Below are 25,518 nucleotides of genomic sequence, written 5' to 3' on the forward strand. Positions count from 1 at the left end.
GCTTTCCATTCCAGAAGCATGGAAAAAAGTCTGACTTGCCAACCTGTGCCCTGAATCAAGCCGCTCTACATCTACTGCATAATTCATACTCCAATCGAGTTCCCGTTTATACAGATGGCTCTTCGACTCTAACCAGCTATACTGGTGTGGTAGTCATTCAGTCGATGTCAATCTGCAAGAAGCTCAAGATCAGACACGTCACAAAATCGACAGGATCCGAACTTTCCTCCCTCCGTAGTGCAGTGCTATATGTGCAACAAGAATCACCAAATTAGTTGGCTATATTCTGTGATTCAAAGGCAGCCGGGCAATTACTCTGATCAACTCTGTGCCGCAGCCCACATGAACAATTGGTAGGAGAGATACGATTACGCTACCATCAAGCGGTGGACGGAGGCCACGACATTGTATTTCAGTGGCTACCCGGGCACTGTAACATTGCTAGGCAATGAAAAAGCCGGCTCGTGAGGCACATGATGTATGTGAAAGCACTTCGATGCCATTGTCGAGAACGGATGCAGCGCGGCACCTGAGCGGTCTTGTCCATATTGTTACTGTAAGGAAATGGAACCCACCGGAGTTTACCGACCGGCACCTATAAGCCATGGACCCGCATATGACATTACAAATTTTACTTGGTTACAACCGATGGGAAGAAACGCTATTGTGCCGCTTGCAAGTAGAAGTTATAGACTCTCTCGGGACCTGGCCCGCTGGCTGTATTGGCGTGTTGCTTAGGTGGTGTCACCGCCGCAGCTCGAGACAAAGCACGCGTTCTCACTTCAGGTTTTTCTCCCTTGGTGCTTTTTTTTCTTTTTGTGCCAATCAGTACAAGACGGCGTGAACTTGACTCACTAAACGTGAACTCACTTGCAAAAAAGAAAGAAAGAAAGAAAGAAAGAAAGAAAACAGAAAAGTGTTTAATTCATAAAAATGATTCCAACCTGACTTATTCTTGGTTCATTAAGCTTAAGTCACCCAAGAAACATTGCACACACTCAAATGCAATGTTAGTGCGCTTCTCCGGAAGTAATGCTGCCTCCTGCAGCCTCCGTTACGTCTGTGCCGTCTGTGCAATTGTGCCGTCTACCGGAGAAGACTCTGGTCAAGGAGAGAGAGGGAGAGCGTTGTCTCCGAGCATGCGGAACGAGGGCACTGATAAAGTACGATTTCTGTTGAAATTCTATTCATTTCCGCGCCGCCTTACTTGACCGAGCGGTGCCGCGTGTATGTCTCATCACCAAAATCGACCACTCCGAAGCGGTGGACGATGAACGTTGTGCATACAATTCCCTCTTACTCCTCCTCCACGTTGTGTATACAATGAGGCAAGAAAAAAAAATCATCGCATTGCGCTGACACGAGCGAGCGGTCCCTATAGGCATACTCGCCGCTACACGGTCAAAATCGAGACCTGCCGAAAGGATCTCGTGTACTTATAAACGCGGTGTGTATCCCTGTCAAGTAATAGGAGATCGCGAGCACGCACTTTCTTCCCCTCGTTTCCGTCGAGCCGGCCCGCAGGTTTCCTGGCGAAATGAAACGCGAAAAGCGCGTGAGTGAAGGGACACACATTCGGCCGCGCGCATACGGGAGTCGTGACCCGCACTTGCGGTCTTAATAGGAGGGCCCTTCCTATAGGCATGCCTTGCGTAAAAGATTTAGGCTGCCGCAGGGGCGTTATAGGACGGGGTGCTGCGTGCGAGAGACAAAAGAAGTGCGCGCAGCTTTGCCCGCCAGTTACACACACACAGAGAGAGAGAGGTGAAAAAGAAACCATGGAATTTCTGCTTGGGCTTCTTGCCCAACCGCATCAGAAGGTTGCTCAAGCGCTCTGCAGGCTTAAAAGAAAGGACCGCCGAACCGCGCCTTCGTGGGGCGAAAAAGACAACGGCGTCTCGCGAGCTTTATGAGCACGCGCTCGTGCCGACGCCAGCCGCAATGCTCGCGACGTCAATTGTTCGCAGTGGCTTGCGCTTGAGCAGTAGCGAGCGGCGTCACGCATTTCGCCCCAGCGAGGAATCTACTGTGAACTCTTTTCTTTTTCTTCTTTCTCCCCCCCATTTTTTTGTTGATGGCCGTGACGCAAAGCTTGCTTTCCATCCGCGATGCGGGTCCTAATTTCGTCACCACCTCGATGGCGGCCCAGGTATACGCTGCAAGGGCGACAAAAGAGAGCGGGTTATTCTCTGTGTGAAGAAATATATACTCTAGCTGTGCTGAAATGTCAGAATTACTGCGACGGCTAAATCGTGTCAGGAGTTTCATTACAGTGACTCGTCTCTTCGAAACGAGGTAGGGACTGGGGGCGGGAGGAGGCGGGGGGGGGGGGGATTATTTTTTTGTGAACTTCCGTTCACAAAAGCTAGCGCCCGACGTAAGGCCAAAGCTAGCGCCCGACGTAAGTATATACAGGGGGAGCTGTACAGAGAGAAATAGCTGTACCCCAAAATTCATATGACGATTACTGTACGACTGCGAGTTCAAACCGCGTTTTGCACTAGCCGTTAAGTAGTTCTCACACTGAAGACTGTGTCCCAGCAGCAACTACCTAACTTTAGGATGAAATCAAGCGATATTAACGCAAACTACACGTTACTTTTCATATTTGTCGACCCTATGCACCTGGTGGTAAGATACGTTGCATGGTTGTTACTCGCGTTCAGATATTAGAGAGCAAGAAAGCTTGCAAAATGGTAATCATATACACCATTTCATGTTCATATTAACAGCCCATCATGATGGCGCTCCTTAGTTTTTCCCAACATTATCATATAATTTGAGAACTCGTGCTGTTTCAAAAGCTTTAACAGTTTTATCTGTTTTTCTTGCTGTGTCCAATTGGATGTCCTTGCTAATGACATAGAAGTGGAATCGCTTAAATGCGCCTGAGGACTATATGACAAACGTCAAGTCAGTGGAAATGTTGACTTTGGTCATGTGCTTGTCTGTACACTCGATACGTTGAATTGCTACCTACATGGATTTCTTTCATTTTTTATTATTAACTACATCTCTAAGGACGCGGGAACGCAATACGTCGGCTACACCACAGAGCGATTGTGTTCTCTGTCTAGTACTGCTATATCTTCAGTTGATATTGTATACAGCTAAATATGCGACAGCTTGCTGACTGGGCCAACTGGTTACGATTCTTCAGGCGCATATACAGAAGCCGTAGGACGAAGTGAAATCTGTCCCAGATGCTGTCGCAAACATGCACTTGGCCTGTTCTTTGGCGTCTCCAAGCGTCTGTGTCCCCCTGTCCCGCCAGAGCAACATCCGCGTAGTCAAAGCCACAGGCACGAATTGAGGTTAAGGTCGCACTTGTCACTGCGCTGTAACAGCTACATGTAAGTGCCGGGGTTTGCCGAGCCGACATTACTCTCTCCCGTTCCTCTTGTTCCTCTCCCAATGTAACCAGCGGCCACCAAAGATTCGCATTTAAATTACGTGCGCTGCATCGCACGTCCGCGGCCGGCATAGAGAGAGCGAGGGAGAGAGCAGTGAGGCGAGGGCGAGCGAGCTGGACGTGCTAATGGAGCACTTCCTCATTAGTCGCAATTGCGCGCCGCAGGAACCCGCATCAGCGCCGGGTCCTGCCGGTGCTCCACTGTCTGCGCGGCCCCGCCCAAATGAACCGATGGCCGGAACACCTCCCTCTCCACTTCTTTGTCTATGTCCCTCGCTCTTTCCACTCAGCCGTCCCTCTTCCTTTCACCTCCCGCTAACGCTCTTTCCATTGGCACTTCTCTAATGGTGATTTACAGTGGCCCACTGGCACAAAGGGCAGCGTACGTCCGTCTACCGTGGTCGAAGACAAGTTAGAGATGCATTCGGTCGACGCCGGGCCTCGTAACTACAGTGGTCACTCTTCTTCCGCAGCAGTAAAGTAGTGCCCCATGGAGCCCTGTGCGTTAAAATCATGAATAGCCGCTCTGGCAACGACGAAGCTCGGCACAGCTCCGTGGAGCAGTGTCAAGGGCACCGAGGGAGGGTTTCGCGTGGAATGCCAGCGTGTGGGCACTGGTTCTGTAACTGGACTTGGCATCAACATGGGCTTCAAGCAGTGACTCGCGGACTCGCACACGTGCTATAACGATGGCGCATTACCGAAGAGCAGCTCTGACCGCATTTTATGCCCGTTTGCGTGCACGCATTCGCAGCCTCTCCCCCCCCCCCCCCCCACCTCTTCTTTCCATTCCACTTGCCTTTATCCCAGAGTAGGGTTACCAACCTGACGAATTTATTATTAACATCCCCTGTTTCTTCTGTTCTCTCTTCCTCTTTCTCTCTCTATCTCTTGGAGTTCGTGCCTATTCACTCGGTGGCAATCGGGAACCGTAGACTTGACGGATGTTTCTCTGGCGAGCGGTTCACGAAGCCGATGCTACAAAATGTGGAATACTATTGTATCCCATACAAACGAGCACGCAAGAGAGGACATAAAATATACAGACACAGCGCTTCCATGTGCTTTCCTGCGTACTCGTCTGTATGCGCTGCAGTACTACTTCAAGCCGCCATACCAACACGCCCGAAACGCAAGACTAGAGGTTGCTTCTCGTGTTCGGACTCTCTCTCTCTCTCTCCTTCAGTGAAGTGCAGTGATTTCTGACAAAACCCAAGCTTGGAGTATTCGTTGAATGCGATGCAGGCTGGACGCTTATGTACGCACGGACGCACGGTGTTCTATTCCTTGCGTTTAGAAGAGATCATGCCAAACGAAAGAGAAAAAACGAAAGAAAGGTATCAAGTGGAAAGAGGAGAAAGAAAAAGAAATACGTAACGTTGCAACGTGCGACCTCCAATGCTCCTTCGTCTCTTCGAAGAATCTGTCCCTCTCGTCACCCCGTTTTCCGGAGCGTGTACTTAACGAAGGGGCTGACTCATAATTCCGCCCTCCGTTGCTGCATATCACTAAGAAGAGAATCACAATGAGAAAGAAAAGTGTACATACCGCTATTTTTGGGAAGGAAGATTCGAAAAGTTTAAACCAAAAATAAATATTTCATAATTTATTACATTGACTTCTTCGATGAAATTTGGGGCTAGGAGGCTCTTCCTGAGGGCAAAATACCTATATTTCACAGCTAGTAAAAAATAAAAGGATGAAAAGAAAACTGTCCTAAACACCGTAGCTTTTAAGTTGCTCCCTGCTCTGCAGTACACGGTTGAGTGCCGAAATTATGCCAAGCCCGTTCATATACGCGTGAAATAATTGCGACAGCGCATGGTGACTGATCGCGCTAGCAAACAAAAGACTGTGCTCCGGCTAACCGCGCTCTAACGAAAAGGCTCATAAAACCGGCCCCAGAATCTCACAGGCAAATCTATAGGCGCCTAAACACACGGATACATTCTTGTTTAGCCGATGTAAGGGGCCTAAGCGTTTGCTTTGCTGCGTAGGTGTCCAGCGAAGGCATCAGTGACGATAACGGTGGAACTAGAACATAAACTCCGAAAATATCTTCCTGTGAGCCATCGCTTTCGAAACGCTGTTCTTTTCTTTTTTCCTATGGGTAAGAGACTAGCCTTCTCCAAGCCATCCCGTGGGGGTGAAATGTGTTCTGGCGTTCCAATTTCGGTGCCCATACGAAACAGGATCGTGATGAACGCGCGAAACGGGAAATGAAGCGACAAGCCGAAAGCCTCAGCAGTCTTCGCATTACAGGCATGAGGCAATGGGAAGAGGGATTGGAGATGGGTCGGGGGTGGGGGGCTGATCGAGTGAACATTCTAAATCTTCTTCGAGCCCAGCAACGAAGGAAAAGGACAAAAACAAAAACAAACAGAAAACGACCGGACTGCGCAAGAAAGGGTCGTTATCCGTGCGGTCAGGAACCCTCGAAAAGATCCGGAGCAAGCCTGTCGTGCCGTTAAGTCTCGGTTTAATTCATGGACGCGTACAGCGGCGAGCGGCCGTCCGCGGGTCTTCCTCCTTGGTGGCCGTGGTCGAAGAAGCGAAGCTCGGGCGAAACGCGTGGGTCGCTGCCTGGGGCGGGCGAAATCGGAGAGGACGCGACCGACCGTGAGACGCCCTAACTTGAAATTCGAGATGGAGCGAGGCCTTATAATCCGCGCGTTTTGCGCTATCTGGCCTGCCACGATGCGGCCTTCGTGGAGCGATATCGGGCTGCTGCTGCTGCTTTGTAAGAGAAGAGAGCGTGTGCAGACAAAGATAAGGAAGGCCCGGCGTGGATCTTCCTGCAACTAAGTTGTCTTCGAAGCGGCGTGTGTAACGCGCTCGTGCGGCGTAATGTGTAGCTTGCGACGCATGACGGGAGGAACGGTTCGACTCTCTGCCCCGAAATGGACCGGTGCACCATTCTACAATACACTAAGCCCTCGAAGAGCACCGCGATATCGCCGGATGTGAACGGAGACAGATTACTGCACCATATGCAAAGAGCATGATAAGTCGATGAAGAAAATGGAGATACAAAGAGCGACGGTGCAACCATACGTTGCTAAGGCCCGCGACATCGCGCTAATTGGCACATAAGAGCGCGAAGAAAACAAGATTGGGAAATAATCAGTGGTCCAGAAACCCTAACCAGTAGGTTGCCCCCCCCCCCCCCCTCGGCGCTATAGATATAATTTACTTAACTTCAGGTTGGTAATACTAAATGTGAACTGAAGCGCTATATCGACGGCAAAAACAAGAAAGCGTGAGAGGTAATTTTTGCCGCTACGAGGCTTGCGCTGGTGTGCTCAAAGACACTCGCGAATAAGTAAAAAAAATACAATTAAGGACAACGAACCTGAAGAATCAATTAATGCCTTAATTGGCATTAATTGTGCTGAACGTGATCTTGTGCTACGAGAATGTGTGATGATCGTGATCTCAGTTGGTCACGTCTCCTCTCTCTCTCTCTCTTTCTCTACTGTCTTTTTATTCCTTCTACGTCCCTCTCGTCCACACCCCTGTGTAGGGTAGCAAACCGGCCTTTTGTCTTTTCCTTTCCTTCCAGTTTGAAAGAAACGGCACGGGGTTGCGATGCGCTTTAGAGTTTCTAGAAGCGATTTGTCGCTTGATCTAAAGCACAAGTTGTCACTTCTCTTCAACTCTTCCCACACCATCTGGGCGAGGCGGGCCAGGAGAGTTCGAGGCATCGCGTGTGCGTTGCGAAGTCTATATGAGTTACGTTTTCTCAACGTGCTCCAAGGGACGCCTTGTCCCGCTCAGGCGGCTGCGATGGCCGCACCGTCGGCTATTATTGGAACAGCCCGTTTAGAGCACAAGACAATCTTTTGTTGGCCGCGCTTAACGGGACCTGCGATGGGCTTGCACACGTGTGAAGGCAAACGATGGCTGTTCGCGCTCCTCGATGGCGACCAGCGCGGTCGGTGTTCTCTTTGAGAAACGACGAGCGAGTGCATTGCACTCGTTACGCCACATTTTGATTCTTTATTGAGTCTCTTCTGATTCTTTATTGAGTCTCTGCTTTCTGTATCCAACTTGCGGCGTTCTTTGAGTTCGTTTACCTTTCGACGCCCTGTCAGGTGAAGGATGCTCGTTGTCTCCTCTTGATAAATTTGACCTTCACTATATTTTTCTCGTCCGCTGTGGCGGTGGGGTGGGAGATAAATGGCGCCGTGGACGTCACGCCGCCCATTTGTCGTCGCTTTTGAGGCTGTAATTTTACGCCGGCTTCATCGTGTTGCTTTACTCAAACTGTACGCTGTATTTTGTCGCTGCCGTAACGCGCAACTTCTGGTAACAAGTTAACAGCTCGAGGTAAAAACGAGCACGCGGAAATATGTCAAGAACAGCTCTGACTACCACCTAACCCAAGACTGCATTTTTACTCATTTTGCGCTGCGCCTGTTCCGAAAGTTTCTAGCTTTATGGTTCACGGTAATATAATCACTTGGCTGTGCGCACCTCCGCCCCCATCATTTCCGCAGTGCCTTGCGCAACTCACTCACTCACTCACTCACTCACTCACTCACTCACTCACTCACTCACTCACTCACTCACTCACTCACTCACTCACTCACACAATGGCTATGGCGTGATGCTGCTGATTACGAAGTGGTGGGTTTGATTCGAAACCGCGGCGGCCAAGTGTGTATATATATATATATATATATATATATATATATATATATATATATATATAATATATATATATATATATATATATGTATGTATACTCCATTCCTCATCGCCCCCACCACGCACCTCCGGGACGTTGTACTACACATAATAACTCAGTTTCCCACTCTTTCACTCGATTACTTAATTCAATTAGTTCATTTCACTTCACTTGCCGACTCTCTCTCTTTCTATTCACTGACTGCACTCTACTCACCCACTAGAGCCGTTATAGGCGCAGCGCGACACGCGATCCGTGCCGACCGACGCTTCAGCTTTGCACGGGCACCACTGACAGCCCGCAACGCTGCACCAACCCCACGTTGCGCGTGGAGAATCGCCCATCACGGCTTCTAAATGAGATTGCGATAGGCTACACTATTTACTTAATTCACGCACTTGCTTGTGCACTCGGTCATCTATTCGCTCTCCGGCGCATTCCTTTACTCCTAATCTTGCGCACCCATTCACTCTTGCCGTTCGCTCTTCCGTAAGCTCGAACGATCACTCGACGGCCCATATCGGTGCCCAAACTTTGGTCCTTACGGTGCGATCTAATCCTCGCGAGACGAGACAAAGAAAGAAGTTTATTCTCAATTTTCCCAATAAATGGAACCAGGTCATTTTGGCCTCGGCGCGACCGCTCGCGCCAAGGAAATTGGCTCCGAAGAACAGGGCCCAAACCAAAAGGCGTATGCGTAAACGAAGAACGAACGAATACCTCATTTTCGTGCCGCGTATACCGTGTAGGCTTCAGTTTTCCTTAACAATCTATCGCGAAGTAATGGAGCGCCGATAAGGGAAAACAGGGGCCGTTGCCGTCATGGGTCAGTGGCCACATTAGGCACGCTTTTGCGCTAAAGAGTTTGCTGCTTCGAAATAATGGACGCCACAGTTTCTCGCCGCGAACCGCAACGCTGCCCGCAAGGAAAGCGAGTATACGTTCCATTTGGTATTTTCAGTCTCCTCGAGACGTTCGGGCCTCCGTGTGGCTCCATAAGCTCGGTGAACTCCGTCGTGCCAGCGGACCCTTTTCCTCCTGGGGCTATACGCAGCACCTTGCTTAACTAAGACAGAGCCAACCTCGTTCCAAGAAGCGCCGCGTATAAGTCAGTCTCTCCCCCCCCCCCACCCCCTTTTCTTTTCCTTTTGTTTACCGCACCACGCGTTGCAATGATAAGATCGCAGTCTCGCTCGAGAATCGATCACATTTTGGCCGCCTTGCGAGGCCGGTTACGCGGCCAACCACCGCGTGGCGTATAACGCACGGCGAGAGCGGTTACATCGCACACACGGCGCTGTATAGATGTTAACGATCCGTGTGTCTCCTTATTTTGCTACACTGCAGCCGCGCACTGTACAAGGGCGAACAGACAGAACGAGGAATGGCGCGGCTCTTAGAGATGGAGACATGCAAAAGAAGAAAAAAAAAAAGAAAAAGAGAGAGAGAATACCACCGTCGAAGTATTCATGCGCACACAATAAACGTGGCGTGCCGCCGTCGGCGGCGGTGGTCGCGCGTCTCGGGCAGTCGGCGGAGGCGGGATCGTTCGCGGGTTTTGATGGATCGCGTGGGCACGCCGAAGAAGAAGCAAGCGATGAACGATTCGCGCGTGTAGGAAAGAGAGTCAACGTACGGGAGGGGACGGCGGTGCGTTCTGGAACACGGGCCGTCGAGCCTCGTCCACTGTCGGCCTCGTGCGACGGGCGTGTTCTTTGCCGAGTGGCGGCGGGTGTGTGCCTGTTTTTGGCCCGTGCCCGAAAGGAGACTCGATACCGCGGGCGTGCTTTCTGTTGGCCAGGAGTGGACGTAGCTACGCTTGCTTGGTTAGCGGCGGTGCGAGAACCTCTTGAGTTCCGGAGATTGGGGAATTGTTGGTTACGCTGCGTAATGACGTCGGCGTACCTGTAACGATCCTCCAAATCCTGGCTCTGCCTGTCTTGGTGCCCGAAGAGTTTTGCGGCCAGAATCATGCGAACAAAGAAAATGCAAGCGTCAGAACGCTTCGTTTTGCGCGCTTGTTCACCCTCGTACATATGCTAATGCTTGCGGCTAGCAGGGAATGCCGGTTTTTCACCACTTAATTTGAATGATTATGACCAGACAGGTGTTGTAACGTTTCAGCTATTATGTGGTTCTGGGCGTTGTCAAGTGCCATTGCTTAACCCTGTACGTGGCCGAAAACTAAAGAACGTTCCAAAGTGTTCTGACACAATACGAATGCTACTAGAAATTGACTATATATAGTGTGAAAATAAACTCTGATTGGTGCAGATATTTTACGCATGAGCAGCAATATTAGTGCATCTGACTGTGAACCCACCACTTCCTGTAATGCAAATCAATATGTGATGTTGCCTATAAATGTCGTCTTATAGTTCCCGTTGTAGACTATTCTTACCCACTTTATTCAAACATTGACAAAGCTAACACTGCTTAACGCGAGGGTACGTTCGAATCTTGAAGGCGTCGCGGAATTTTCCAGCGTTGTCCCTCGCGGAGCAGCGCTTAGGTTATTCGTAGGTTATTACTAAATTATCTAGCACAGCGCACAGCCGGTCTAGGCTGCACCGACCCTACATAGATCCTCTCCCGCGGCATCGTCTTATAGAGGAACCGTGTGCGGTTAGATTGTTCCCCGTGTCGTGTTCGTCGTTCGAAGGCAGCGGGTGACGGAGACGGAAAGCCGTTGATGGGCTTTCCGCGGGCGATGCATCTCTCAAATCGGTGATGTCTTCAGGGTGTGTTGTCTCCCCGGCTGTGCTCCATCGTATCCGAAACAGCCCTGCCACAGACCCACAGCCGCACAATGACTGCGACACTGCTGCCTGTCTGCCGCTCGCCTTCCGTTTCCCGACTGCCGCCATCGCATTCTCTTTTTCTGTTCTTGTTATTTTTTTTTCGTATTTGCTGCTTTGCGCTTCGACGTGATGAGAAGCTGCTGCAAGAAAGGCCAGATAGAATCAGCCATGAAGTGCTCCGCAACGCATTTTTTTCTGGCTGATCCCCACCTTGCGGCATCGCTTTTTGGCGCAGGCGGTGATTCAGTGCGATGCGTGCTCAGTTACTTTTCTTGGTGTTGGACTGTCCACGCGATATGTCGTGGCAAAGTGGGCGCCTGCCCGTGACCACTTTCTTGCAGGGTCGGTGCCTCGCGTGTAATCTTACCAGCCGTTTTCTGACTTTTCCAAACTTATTCTGCAACAAAGAGGCTGAGGGCGCTGCCTTAGCTTGCGCACAGACCATGTATGAATAATTTCTTTGGCCGTTGTGCCCAATTGGGCCTGCGCGAGCGCCTTCAATATTCCTGCGTGGCTCAATATTAGCTTAGAGTAGGTGGTTCTTGCTTTTCTTTTCCGTCGCCCGTATTCCCAATCTCCAGAGTAGGCTGTGTAGCAAAATGTTAGGCTTCGCCTCATTGCCTTTCCACTTTCTCTCAGCAAATGCTCTTCGCCTATTGCTTCGAAAGTCGTTCGAACGGTTATTGTATCATGCACGCTTAGCATAGAGTAAAATGGTTGAATGAAATGACGCCACTGCGTAAAGGCAAATTGTTTTAATTAAATGAAGTCGATGGCAAATAAAAACTATTTTCCTTAACAAGCCCTGCAGCCATGCTTACGCAGCACTTGGTACAGCAGTTTTCTCGCTCGCTTTCGTTCATTTACCCGACGAATGCGCATGCTTTACCATAATCGTGGAGAAGGCGTTCGTTCGCGATAAGTCATTCTCCCGGGAGCACCATTTTCACAACTGCATTTCGGTTTAATAGCACAGAACGAGAGAGAGAGAGAGAGAGAGAGAGAGAGAGACGAGCAAGGAGGTTAACCAAGAGGACATGCCCGGTTGGCTATCCTACACTTGGGGAGGGTGAAAGGGAAATAATAGACAAGGAGGAAAAAAGAGAGGTAATAGTCAGTCATTCACAGTCAGTCGAAGAGGAATATCCACTGTAACAAGCGTTCATACAATCCGGTACCCTTCACGAAGTGAAGAAGGGCTTTTGTGGCCTTTTGCCTGTAAGAATGCAGCGACAATGCTCCAAGTATCCTTTCTTCCGAGAGCGCTCTGTTATGCAGCAGGTTGAGTATGGCTTGTAGGCTCTACGTCGTTGAGTGCCAAAGGATAGGCAGTGACACAGAAGGTGCTCTAGAGTCTCATCGCACCCGCACAAATTGCACGCCGCACTGTTGGCCATCCCTGTTAGGAATGAATAGGCATTGGCAAATGCGATGCCCAGCCACATGCGACGCAGCAAAGAACAAGAGCAGCAACGCGTCAAAGGTGCTTGGATACCTCGTAAAATCTGTAATGAAATGTGTATACATGTCCTTGACAAAACGAAAAAGAAAAGAAAAGAAGAATGGAGGCAGCGCCAATACGCCATTATCAAAGCTCTTCTCTACCAGTTGGCGTGTCAGTGAATGTTTTGCACGCCTCTTCTGGTCCTGCCTCGTCAGATAGCACTTCAAATACGTATATCAGGACTGAAAGTCGAGCGAATTTCCCAATTATCACCTTTGCTGCAATCGATTTCTCAACGCGTAGTTTCTCAAGCGCAGAGCTCAAGAGATCACCATGCACGCGGAAGTTTTTATTAAACAATTTTTCCTGGGTTGCACCGCTTTCAACCGTCAGCGAGCGTGCGTGCTCACGGCTCAACCCACTTCGAATCACCGCATCCTGCAGCGCCGTCACGGTTACCGGATGTTCGCTCCGCGCCGCTCGTCACAAGTGAGGGAACATTCGCAGAAACTCCCTCGAGGTTCGAAGCGGGTAGATTTAACAAGCTAAAAAAAAAAAAAAAAGCAGCATGTATGTCCAAAATGCGGGGCTTTCGCGGACAGGCTCCTATACCGTCCAGATGCAGGCACCCGGTGAGCGTAACAGGCGCTCGACTGACCGTGGGTCACGCGAGATGCGGCTTGTCCGCGCCACTCGCTTTCCACGGACGACGACAGAAGCGCCGGTGTGTACGAAGACGACAAAAGGTCGTACCGCTCGCTTCTCTCGAAATAAAGCAAACAAAAAAAGAAAGGACTACGATGGATGGACGCTCGGCTCGTGTAGTAATTAGTCGAGACTGACATTTGTGACATCACATCAGTGCGCGAGAACTCAGCCAAGCCTATTCGTAGTATACGGCTAAGTGATATGACGACTCCTTCACCGCAACTGTCGTATATTTCGTTGCAGTTGTGTATGCTCGCTGAGGTGAAACCACAAAGTTCTTCCTTAATGACAATCGTAAGGACGGGATTCTTTTGTTTTCCAATTTATTGACAGAACTCGGCCTCATTGCAGTACATTATAGCAGCGTCACTACGCATAGTAAGCCTTTGTAGCACGAGGTGCATAAGTAATGACCCTTTCTTTTTTTTTTCCTTGGTTGAAAACAAAACGAGTCGCACCTCATATGGATGTGAGACGCGTCCAACGGTTCGCGCGTGTGATGGATTTCACACTTTCTATTGGACTAAGGGCTTTTTTTTTTAACGGAAGCTCGTCACTAGACTGTATTTTGCAGTGCGCAAACGGCAGCACTCATAACTGCTCCACCAGCGCTCCTCAGAGCACTTGCGACAGCTTTGGCGTATCGCTCGAGGCCGGATCAAATCTTCGCAAGAAGCGCCTCTGCGCGCAGTTTCCGTGTGCTCCTGCTCGGCCACTGAAAGGCGCCGCTATAGTCTTGCAAACCCAAGTGTCGCACCTTTCGTCGCTCAGGTGTTCAGACAGGCTGCATAGGAAAACACGGAACTGCGGGTTATCCCCTTGCCAAGGTCTCGTATAGACCTGCCCTCGTCTGGCCCTCTGCGCACCCCTCTGTATGCGTATATATTCTTGCTTTATGGTGTTATCGTGTTATGCTTTATGAGGCAGGCGTCGGAACAAAGGATGAGAAAGAAACGAAAAAAAGAAAACAGAGGGAGAGGAAAACACATAAAGAAAAGGAACCTGCCGAGCCTGAATAGAGCAAATAGCGGCGGTCCATCGGAGCGTGTCTGACGTTTCGCGCTCTCTGCCACGCAGTCCTCGTCCTTCCCCACGGCCGTGAGTCGAGCGTTCCTCCAAAACGGGCCAATCCTGGCTCGATTCGTTTGTCTGCGCTCGCCAGCACGCACGCGTCGGTCTCGTGTTCTATGCCGCGTCTGCGATTGTGTTTTGTTTCGTTAGTTCTTTCTTTTGTTACCCCCTCTCTCGCTGCCTGCGTTATGAAAAGACGAGCAACCGACGGTATTGCGCTGTATGCGAACTCCGACGACACTCACGTGCCCTCTCGTCCCCGTCCGCGCTCTAAATTGACCTTCCTCGGGGTCATCAGAGAAGGGCTTTCAGTCGGCGACGCGCTCACGTGACCCCTTATAGCGTTACGGGCTGATCGGGCTAACGCTATACCAGCGTCTCCACAGGTCACTATTTGCGACAAGCCGTACGTTTTATGAGCACGGTAACTTCTGTAGCTAATATGGCGATAGCGGTTATGTGCACACTCGAAGCGAATTTTCCCCACAGACCATCCTTTCGACAAGCCGTGCATTCTATAAGGTAACTTATATTGTTATTATGGCGATAGCAATTATGTGGACACTCCATGTGAATTATTTGCCGTCGGCGTCGCCGTGATGTTTAGTATATATTCATGCACATGTATGCTTTATGTTTATCTAGACTCGCGGACAACTTTCTGTGGCAATGAAGGGAAAGCTACGGAAGCAAAGCGCGCACAAGTGACAGCGCTTCTGAAAAGAGTCCCGCGTTTTAATTCACGTTCGTTTAGGCTGGGAAAGACAAAACATAAACACCTTACTAGCAACAGTTAAATAAGACCGAACACACCATTGAATATAAAGGTTTGATTATTTTGCGGCTTTTCTCTTCCGCGTCTAGGGAAACGCGAAACCGTCACACGTGGAAGCTGCGTCGATTCAGCGTCTGTTCCGAGCAACCGAAAGCACTGTCAAATGCTGGCCGACTACTTGGCGCCGTAACGCTTGTGCAGCAGCCCGTAACTTTCCATTTGTTTTCAAGAAAGTTTCCCGCTAGTATGTGCCGTATACGCAAGATAAATGATGTACTGTACAACAGCCGAAGTTTCTCAGACCACGGGCGCCATAACGTAAAACTATTCCAAACTTTTCTATTCCAATTCTGCTATCAGCCCTCTGCGATTGGTCAAAAACTTTTTTCGACCACCCCCCACTTCACCTGTCTGTCACGCGACGTCACGAAAACCGCAATACCTCCCCATCTGATATGATGTGTACACACTGATTATGCATGATTTGACAGAAAAAAGAAAAACAGTTATTTCTGATTCGACCCCTTTTCGCCATCAGCCCTCGGCTATTGGTAAAAAGTTTTCGGGCTGCACCCACTTCACCTGCCTGTCACGCGACGTCACAAAACCGCACGAGCTCACCGCGTCAAAGTGACGTGTACGCGATAAAGATGCATTAATATGCCGAACGAAACAAATTTTTTCCGGAATAGCCGCAGGTTGCCCCGTTCCGAAAGGAATAAAAGATGGCTGCTGCCGATCGCTGAGACGCTGGCTACTCGCACCTGCCGGAGAGCATGGGTGTATTTGCGTATAATAAAACTTCTTGCGTGACCGCGTAACGTTTTCAAGCACTTTCGGAACGTTAGCTACCTCATTCTGCCAACTCTTCTTTTCTGAGGGTCAGCTTTACCGTCATTCTTAAGCTTCGTTGCATGCCGCCGCGATTTTCCACCAGCCACCACAAGCTAAGCAAGGTAAAGCCGACCAATCGCAGACGCCGGCACCACCCTCTTCATCCGGTTATCGATTTTCAACGCACTGGCTCTGCCCCAGTGAATCCCTCTCCACTTGAGCGTTCTCCTCGCCTCTTGAGCCATTTAGATACGACAAGCCGCTTAGTGTAGGTAATGTTATTCGTTTTTCAAGCAAACAAAGTGACCTCCTATGAACGAGGAGAGCGTTTGATTGGTCTGTTTAGACGAGCCTGCTGGTGAACGCCCGGTGCTTGCGTCGGTGGGTACGCAATTTTGACGTCAGGAAATTGGAATAGAAACATATTGGAATAGTTTTACGTTATAGGGCCCCACATCTTGCATTCTTCCCTGAATATTCCTCAGAATATTTTTAATAACTGGCAGCCCGCAAACAAAAATCTCGAAGATTTAATTCTCGGCAAATGCCTTTTATCTTAAATCTTAATTCACAGATTATTACAGAAGTACAAAATGATATTAGTTCTCGCAATCTGAAAGTTGCAACTCCTCTGCCGCTGCTCTTCTCGCACAGCGCAGCGGCGTCCCTGTGATCTTATTACAGGCACTACACACGGCGTGGCACAGCTCTTAAGGATGCCATTTTTTTTTTTTTTTTTTTTGCACATCCGCGTGTAGTTAGAACACCGTCCGAGCAGTTCAAGGGCAACGTTGCACCTTGCTATCGCTACCAGTGCTGCGCCCTTCGAGCGTAACCGCCAATCTGTTTTACTGTTAAATTACGTGATCTAACCTCCCGCGAAGCTGTCCAGTGTAGGGTATGATCGAGGGCGCCGCAGTGGAGGGCTTGAGATTAATTTGCACCACCTGGAGTTCTGTAACCATGCATTGAAATCGCGGTACATACTCATTTTTACGTTGCACCCCCACCGAGATGCGGCCGCCTGCGGCCGCCTGCGGCCGGTAATGAAACTCGCCATCTCGTGATAAGCAGCGCAACGCGGTAACATTTATTAAAAGTTACCCTGTCCCCCTTCTGCGGCGTGCCTTATAATTATATCCTAGTTCCGGCGCGCAAAACTCCGGAATTTGCTTACTGATGTCAAATTTTTATTAAAGGATCACATTTTTGTACGTATATGTAATTAAGTGGTGCTCTCGTATAGGCAACGGGAGGATCCCGGCGGGCTTGGATCTTTCAGTAATCTTTCGTTAGACCTGAAGGTAGCATTGTTAACTTCAGCGTAAGGCGCTACGTTATATAGTTCGTGAGGTGACATTTGGAGCATGCAGTTGCGTAGTATGTTGTTGGCTCCTGTAAATTTGCTCGATCAGTGGCGTAACCAGAATTTTTTTTTTCGGAAGGGATTGGGGGGGGGGGGGGCACGCACTTGACCGGTGACAGGGAGGGAGAGGGCAAGCGATGGGCTTTCGGCAGGTTGCATTCTAGAACATAAATTCCGCTGTGTGGAAATTATTTGGTGCTCTAAATGTGTTCGTAAACGAGGTTCTATGCTAAAAAAAGAGAGGCCAATGATATGCACTCGTAATAAACGAAAATCTTTGTTATCTTTTCGTTCATGAAAACTACTTTTCTTAGGTGGGTAGTCTTTGATAACTGTGTGTCTCCATTATACTGTTTGACAAACAACTGACAGTATACTATACGCTTTGGCATACGAGCTGCTTCGTATATTTTAAATGCCCTTTGCGGTGTATTGCCTGATGGCATGCTTAGCGTTCTACTCCAAATGGATAAATTGAAATGAAGTGGTTTGCACAGTGCACGCCACAGATATACACGACGTGTACAAAACACCACCACGACACGTAACATAAAAAAACTGAAGTGCGTCATTGAGACCAGTGTCTATAACGACGGTTAAAAGTGCCTTCGTTGCGCGAGGTGCACTGGCAGCGTCAGTCCATGAGCCATGTACGTGTCATAGCAGAAGGCGTGACAGTCTTTAATGAGTATTCAGTGTGGGCATTAGGGGGCTGTTACTTTTTTTTTTTTTGCATGCGAACAGCCTGTAGATTAAGTGACTGACGCCACGCTGTGTGCCCATACGTCATAGTTCCTGCAAGTGGCGCCGATGGCGCGATGATGTCGGTTTCGCGTGTCGCGCGCGCTCGTCGCGCTTTCTGCTGTGTTCGCATTGAAAAAGCAGCCGCGCGCGCGCGCGCGCGCGCGCGCTCTTGATTCTCGGGGACATGGCGTGACCGTGCACACTGGACGTACACTATGTACACGTCCGCGCGCCCGTGTACACAGAAGCGCGTCCATTTGCAGCGCTGCGCGCCGCAGAATCGCGCCCCCTCTCTCGTCCCTCCGCCTAGAAAAGTGATCTCCCGGCCTGACCCTGAGTCGAGATGTGCTAGTCAAAACAGCCTGCGCCGGCCGATAGGCGATGGGTGCCTGGAGCGGCGACGGGCACTGCCGTGTTTTTTCTGCAGGCGCCGCCGCCAACGCCGGCACAGGCGGCATCGCGTCGAGTCGCGTCGGTCTGGCGTTACCTCGTTGTCGCGCGCCGGGCTGCTGCTCGCGCGATGACGGGCTTACCACGTCGATGGGGATGTGGTATATCGCGATGATGCGTGGCGTTTTCTCACCTTTTTTTTTTTTTTTATCTGCGTGGCCTGCTGATACGTGTAAGCGTGGCCCCGTGACCTTCCTCTCCGCGTGGATGCTGATGCGACAGTAGCGATCGCGCGCGGCCGCGCTGAATTCGCGGGGACATGGCTCGAGCTCGTGTTTCGTTCGGTATTTTTTTTTTCTTTTTCTGCCGTGAGCTGGTGCCTACTGGGGATACTGTGAAGAAAGGTTCGCAAGTCTCCGACAAAGCCTACAGTTAATTAATATGCAGTGTTGAGCGCCAATGCGAGCTAGCTACTGCAGCGTTAATTGTTCGGAATGAAGCGATTTCGTTATAACGGGAGTTGATTTCCAATGTAGCCGATCGCTGTTGTAGAGGCGTTTAAATCTGACGGAGCGGCTACAGACAGGCAGACACTACCACTCGCGTGCCGGAGACTTCAAATATATATATATATATATAGCAGGCTTAGGCTTAGAATGAGGCCGCGCTCTTGTTTCTGAAGTATTCGCAGTTAAACTGGTACAGAATCTGCACTTCCCGTTTCTACCTTTTGCCGAGCTGGACGGTGTAACTGTAAAGTCAGTAGCGAAGTTGAACTCAACTTCTAAACTTTACCATTTTCAAGTATACAGTCGCGTTCAGCATGAGCATGCGACATGGTGCCGGTGGTCGAAGGGGCTCCAAGACTGCGTGGCGATGCCGAAGTACCAAGAATTGGTGTAATAAATACCAGGAATCGAAACGGTGTTTGGTTCTTCAAATTTTCGTATGCCGGCGCCCCCGCACAGACTTGGGGCGCCTTCGACCATGGGCACGGTGTTGCAGCTCATAGTGATCACGACTGTACATTGTCAGTCCGCGCCATCCAGTCCACGTACCTGGGAGATTATGGAGAGCTCAACATTACAAAATAAAGAAACACTCGTATGCGCGAATTTCTTATATGAACCTTGAACTTTTCTGAATCATACTATTTTGTTATTCTCACTACATCATCAAATGTAACACAAAAAGATTTCAAGCACCGCGCGAGCAACGTTCTACGAACTTAGCGCTTGCATGTTGCCGGAAAGAACATTGAAGGACGGGCAACACTCGAGCAATTCCAGGATCATCATCAATACCAATTTAATGGCCTGTAACATGTATCCTTCTTTGCACTATTGGTCTATTCAGCAAACAGGGCTGGAGTATTGGAGGAAATATTTAGGGGAAAGAGGAGAAAATGCGTTGCATGCTTGGATAACAAGAAAGCGACGTGCGAGAAGTCTTAAATACGGTGACACGGCAATGGAAAAGACAACAGAGAGAGACTGCTCTTTATTGAATCCTGAAGAGGTTTACCTGGCGGCATGCCTATAAAGCTTGGCACTCCAGATGGGAATGATGGAAATTGAAATCGTACGCGCATGCACAAAACACACCAGAACACTCGACAGGCAGTATCTCACGGAGGCTAGTGCCTCTAAGGAAGGTTAAGAGCGTCTTCATTGCACAGATTTACAGACAGCGTTAGTCCATTGGCCAAACACGGGTTGCAGCTTAAGGGATGACAAAGGCTGACATTGGGGCTTTTGCTTCTAATGTAAATATCCTGCCATTGAAGCGGCCCGTCCTCGCGTACATTGCACCTAGGGCACAGTGGTAATCGTACCTGCTTAATTTCGAATAGAGAAACTTACACAGTTCTATTAATTTGTTTTAATGACGGTTGGTGAAGCACCCCTCGGCAGCACGCCAGAAATTAAATGATGCTGCAGAGGTTCTGCCGTACGAGCCCATTACGCGGTAAAATTGAACCGTCAAACATTCCCTGCTATATCTCACGCTGAAACACGCTTAAGCTATTGTTACAAACTACCGCAATTGTAGTTAACTGCAGTTAGAAGGTGGAAGTTGGATTTGCATGCGCGCTGAAAGATGGTCCGGGCTATTGGATACAGCTTCACTTTTGGGGATATAGTTTCATTGCAGATTCTTTATACTTTCTTTTAAACGCAGTACTGGAACGTTTCATTAAATATGTCCCAGATATCACATCCGCTCTTTGGACCTCTACAAGCACAACAGTTGTGCGCTCAACTATAATGAAGAAACGGCTGTCTTCGCGAAGTCATCTTTTCTTATTCGTCCCTATGCACGTGGCTTGCGAATACAGTCCCTGCTTTTTTATTTTATTTTTTTTCGTGCCACCATCCTAAAACGGTCAATAGCCTTGCCAAACACATGCCGCCACACTCAATAACCTTTCAACCTCTTATACGGCACGAAGCATCCATAACTTGTTATGACTGCTTGCCTTTCAGACGCGGCCCGCAAGTGCGAAAAAACAGAGAAGCTTTCGCCATGTTTATCGCGCTGCTTTCCGATCGGTGTGAAACCGCCTTGTGCACATATACAAATACTTTACTGTAAGGCGCCCTATGTCGTGGCCTGTGTGTTGGTATGGCACACGTCGCTCGTTGGGCGAGGAATTATGCGTTCTCCGCGTTTGTGTTCTTTAGTAGCGCACTTGAGGAGAACTGTGATCCGGCGAGGGCATTCGCTTTTGACCGCTCTACTCTGATTATTGCTGTCGGCAAGCTGTGCCTGCCCCGGAAAGTTTATGCACCGAACATCTTCCTGGTGGTGCAATATTCATCGAGAACGAAAACAAACTCTCGCGCTCGTTCGTCAGCTACTTAGCTGAGTATCATTTGTCAGATGCTAATATACGCGTATATGAACGTATATAGGGGCAACGCGCCTTGGTACATCTGTAGGCGCGATACACCGCGCAATATCTTGAGTCGCGGTCTTTGTTATTAGGCTCGTGTGTTCGCTGTGTTCTAGGCCGTTCACGCACACGCACGGGCACGCGCACGCACTCAGAGAGAGAGAGAGAGACGTGAATGCCCATAATGCAGATATGGAATTAAATATAACTGAAATAGAACTTGAAGCAGCACTAAGGAACAAGGACAGGAACAAGAAAAAATACGGGACGCTAGTTATGCGGGACGTTTCTTGTCAGAATGATGCTTTTTCACTGAATTAAAAATTCTTTAACTCGAAATGAAAATGAAAAGCTTCTTTTTTTTTTGGCGCCGGCACCGACATAGCACTTTGTGGTATATTTTACTCAGCTGGGAATTCAAATGTGTTGCGATTCAAGGAGAAACGAAAATATCGTTATGTACGAAGTACTATTCTTTGTGAGACTCCATACGCAAAACATTCTTCCCTGTTAAGGAAGCCACCAGTCACTTCTCGCACTGCCCGATCATTTGTTGTGGTAGCTTGTCTCCCAGGCCTTCCCGTTCTTAGCTTTTATTATAAGTAACTAGGTTTTGCTCGTGTGGCACTCTAATCCCTGTTTGACATCCAGGAGTACCTTCGCTATGCTAACAGCACTGACGTAATTAAGTGGCTTCTAGTCAAGGGCAAAACAGACGCCGACCAATAACATTATAAGAAAAGAAACGAAGACGTTTCGACTCCCATATGGGGGCCTTGTTCCTAATCGTTCACAAGCGGGTTCTGTACCTTATAGGAGCGTGGGTATTAAATGGTCCCGGTAATCGAGCAATGAGTCTGCATTATACATTTTTAATTAGTATTCTCCCCCTCCTCATTCCGGTCAAGAAACAAAAGAAAAATATGCCGTAGCAAATTTTCATAGCAACACACTGGTACTAGGTACGAAATATACGACGTTATAACAGAACTCACCTGAAAACATATGGATGCCAGGTCCCTTCCCACCTGAAAGTCGCCTTCTCCACATCTTGCGCGTTGGTTCTGTTCCACAGATTTGTGCTCTTGCGGTCGCTTTCCTGCTTCTATTTTGTTCGTTTCATCTCGGCTCTCATTGTTTTCACAGGCGCGTTGTTGCCGTAATAATGACAAAGGAATTCGTGGCGCACGGCCTGGCGCGACGCCAGAGCCAATTATAATTTTTAATGCGTCTTACTCTCCGGCCACAATAGCTCGGGAATCTCTGTGCTGTCGTGTGGCTCCTACGAGGAAAGTATATCCGCTGTACACCGTACGGGGCTATGAAGAAAGTATAGCATCTCGAGTGCGGCTTCGAAATATTCTACACGTAAAGATTGAACGACAGAATGTGTTGTGACTTTGTTGTACACTCTTTGTTGCTGTTACTGTTACCATTGTCACTGCAGGTGTTGTTCTGCAAACACACACACACGAACAAAAATGGCGCACGGCCATGACAGAAGTTGATTACAGACGTTAAACAGAAAACTTCGTACCAAGGTGACACGAAAGAAGCAAGTAACACGCGCGCACGCACGCAAATATACAAATGCACACGCACACAAACTCTTACACGGTACACGTGCACAAACACGCACATGCACGCGCCCGTACATACACAAAAACGTACAAAAAACGTGTTTAAACGCCAGTCAGAGTATAGAACGAATGAAAATGATTGCGATAATTAAACTGGCTTTCTTCATTTGTTGTTGTCCGTTACTCTCTTTGCAGTGCCGCGACGGTTGTGACAAGTGGCGGTATCCTTCGTCATGTGATCATGTTTGCGTGAGTGACTCGACACATTTTTAGAAAGAGATATTTGCCTTGATCCCAATCTTTCGAGAGTATCTAAACTGTATGTTTGTCTTTTTCCGCTCACAGAATAAGACCACCTCGTCTCATGGAAAGGTAAGCGTATGCTTTCCCAGTAAACACTTGGCCGCGCCTTACATCTTACATGGTCGAATATTTCGCGGGCTGTATTAGACTTGACAGGGAACACTAAAATAACGGTTTACAAGGAAAGGGTAAGGGAACATTCAGACGCTCGCGCTTTTAACGACTTGCCTTATGTTGCCGGCGCTCTCCGCCGTTTCCAGAGCGTTCCCTTCTATTGTTCTGAAACGCTTTTTCCTCGACAGTCAAGCTTCGTAGAGACGATGTCAGACGAGAGACAAAGACAAGGAAACGGCACGTATATGCCGAATCCAATACTTGGAACTGATTTGTCTCGAGAGACGGCGCTTGGGGTCTTCACCATGCTGCTTTGCGCGTACATTTCGATGGCTACAAAATGTGAACCAGTGCTTCGAAAAATACAAACTTGTCCCCGCTGATTTACACTGCTATGCGCAGAGAGCTAAGTGTTACCGCCGCTTGCTTTCAGGACCTATTCTGCCTCATGGGATGCAACCTGGCAGTCACGGAATACCTGCGACACATCAAAGGTGGGATTTCTGTATATTTTCGGTTCCTTTCTTTTCCTCTCCCACTGGCCATTTATTTTACCTCAACCACAGTTCCGAAGTAATCAAAGGCAGGAAGCACTTGTAAAGAAATTTCGCTGCGCGCTGAGCGTTTTAGATGATCAACATAGGTATGTGGTGCTTTCTTCTTACTCCTCCTCCTCCTCCTCCTCCTCCTCCTCCTCCTCCTCCTCCTATATGGGCTCTCGTGCAGCTCGATTAGCTTGCTGTACAATACGAGGTGCCGCTTTATAGTTGATGCTATCTTTTTCATGATACTAATTGTATAACTTTGCAAAAACAACTTTTTCTGAATACTTCGTCCTCATTAAGTAGAGGGACGTTCTGTAGAAATTTGTTTCAGTGGTATCGAAGACCTTCAGGAGGATGAAAGAAGAAAAGAAAAGGCTTTTATGGTAAGGAGCGAGGACAGTAATATGGTTACGACTGAGTGACGTGAAATTATTATTCATCAATAGCCACACAGCGCACAGCCACTCAGCTGTGCAGTGAATAAGGCACCGAATATGCGAGTAAGCCAGTGGGACAAGATGTTCTTGCTTGCCCATGTTCCTGTGAGTGCGCTGTTCATCTACACGATCATGCGAGTATGGCTGAGCTAATGAGAGAGTGGCGCTACCGCCTTAAGTCTGAGGCGATCCTTTATGTTGGCCTGCACTGAAAGCAAAGGTATCACAAAGTGCTCCCAGCGAAAAAAAGAGCAAAAATCAATGATGTAATTATTACTGAAAGCTGTGCTATTTTTAAAGTTTCTTGATTATTACTAACGCGCCAAAAGATGTCGATAAAAGCAGGAGACTACTAGGAGTGGTGCACCCCCAATTAACAAGCTTTATTACAAAATATACACTTGCACAAAGATTATATAGTAAAAAAAAAAGATTCTAAAGTAACACTTTAGAATCGGTCACCGTGAATAGCGACGCATACGAGGGCCGCAGAGAATCAGAAGGAATACTGATATTAGAAAACTTGCTGGTATAGCGTCGGTTAGATTTCTCGTATGATATGTGTAATTCGATATGTCCGAATCAGGTCTTCGACATTACAGCGGATTGAAATGCGGAAATGTAGGCTTGCGAGGATGGTTACGACGACTTGTCGACTTGTCTGGTAACCGATTTGAGACGAGGAATGGAACGTTACATTTATTTATTTATTTATCTAATTATTTATTTATTTCGGCGCACAGCACAAATCGGCCAGCCACCGCCGCCCTACCTGGTGGCCGACTCGCGAACCCACGACACGGTGACCATCCGCTGGAAGGCGTCGCAGCTGGCGCCCAACGTCACCTACCTGGTGCAGTGGAAGTACGAGGCCCTGCCCAGCGACTGGGAGTACTACCGGCCCGACCTGCCGCTCGCCAAGAACGTGCTGCGCGTTCAGGGGCTCCGACCCTACACCAAGTACAGGGTGAGCACAACCGCGGACGCTGAGGCTTGTCGATTTGGCATCGAGCTACGGAAAGAAGAAAGATGGGTGTAACGTTAAGGGATATGAAAAGAGCAGATTGGGTGAGGTAACAAACGCGAGTTAATGACATCTTAGTTGAAATCAAGAAAAAGAAATGGGCATGGGCAGGACATGTAATGAGGAGGGAAGATAACCAATGGTCATTAAGGGTTGCGGACTGTATTCCAAGAGAAGGGAAGCGTACCAGAGGACGGCAGAAAGTTAGGTGGATGGATGAGATTGAGAAGTTTGCAGGGACAATATGGCCACAATTAGCACATGAACGAGGGAGTTGGAGAAGTGTGGGAGAGGCCTTTGCCCTGCAGTGGGCGTAGCCAGGCTGGTGATGATAAGTCGTAAGGCATCTAGGTACAAAAACATAAAGAAAGAAAAAGAAAATGA

The 25,518-nt window shown here is 48.8% G+C and overlaps 1 protein-coding gene across 4 annotated transcripts in view; it reads left to right on the forward strand.

Annotated features, from left to right (window-relative positions):
- Positions 1-25,518, forward strand: part of sev (receptor protein-tyrosine kinase sevenless) — a 142,722-nt gene that overhangs the window by 74,132 nt on the left and 43,072 nt on the right. For all 4 annotated transcript variants that reach the window (XM_055066513.2, XM_050171395.3, XM_055066514.2 and 1 more), the window contains exons 3-6: positions 22,907-22,960; positions 23,057-23,083; positions 23,562-23,622; positions 24,854-25,077. In XM_055066513.2, coding sequence (XP_054922488.2) covers positions 22,907-22,960; positions 23,057-23,083; positions 23,562-23,622; positions 24,854-25,077 — 366 coding nt within the window. The remainder of the gene's footprint in view (positions 1-22,906; positions 22,961-23,056; positions 23,084-23,561; positions 23,623-24,853; positions 25,078-25,518) is intronic.

The sequence above is a fragment of the Dermacentor andersoni genome, chromosome 6 (assembly GCF_023375885.2).
Source record: "Dermacentor andersoni chromosome 6, qqDerAnde1_hic_scaffold, whole genome shotgun sequence".
NCBI lineage: Eukaryota > Metazoa > Arthropoda > Arachnida > Ixodida > Ixodidae > Dermacentor > Dermacentor andersoni.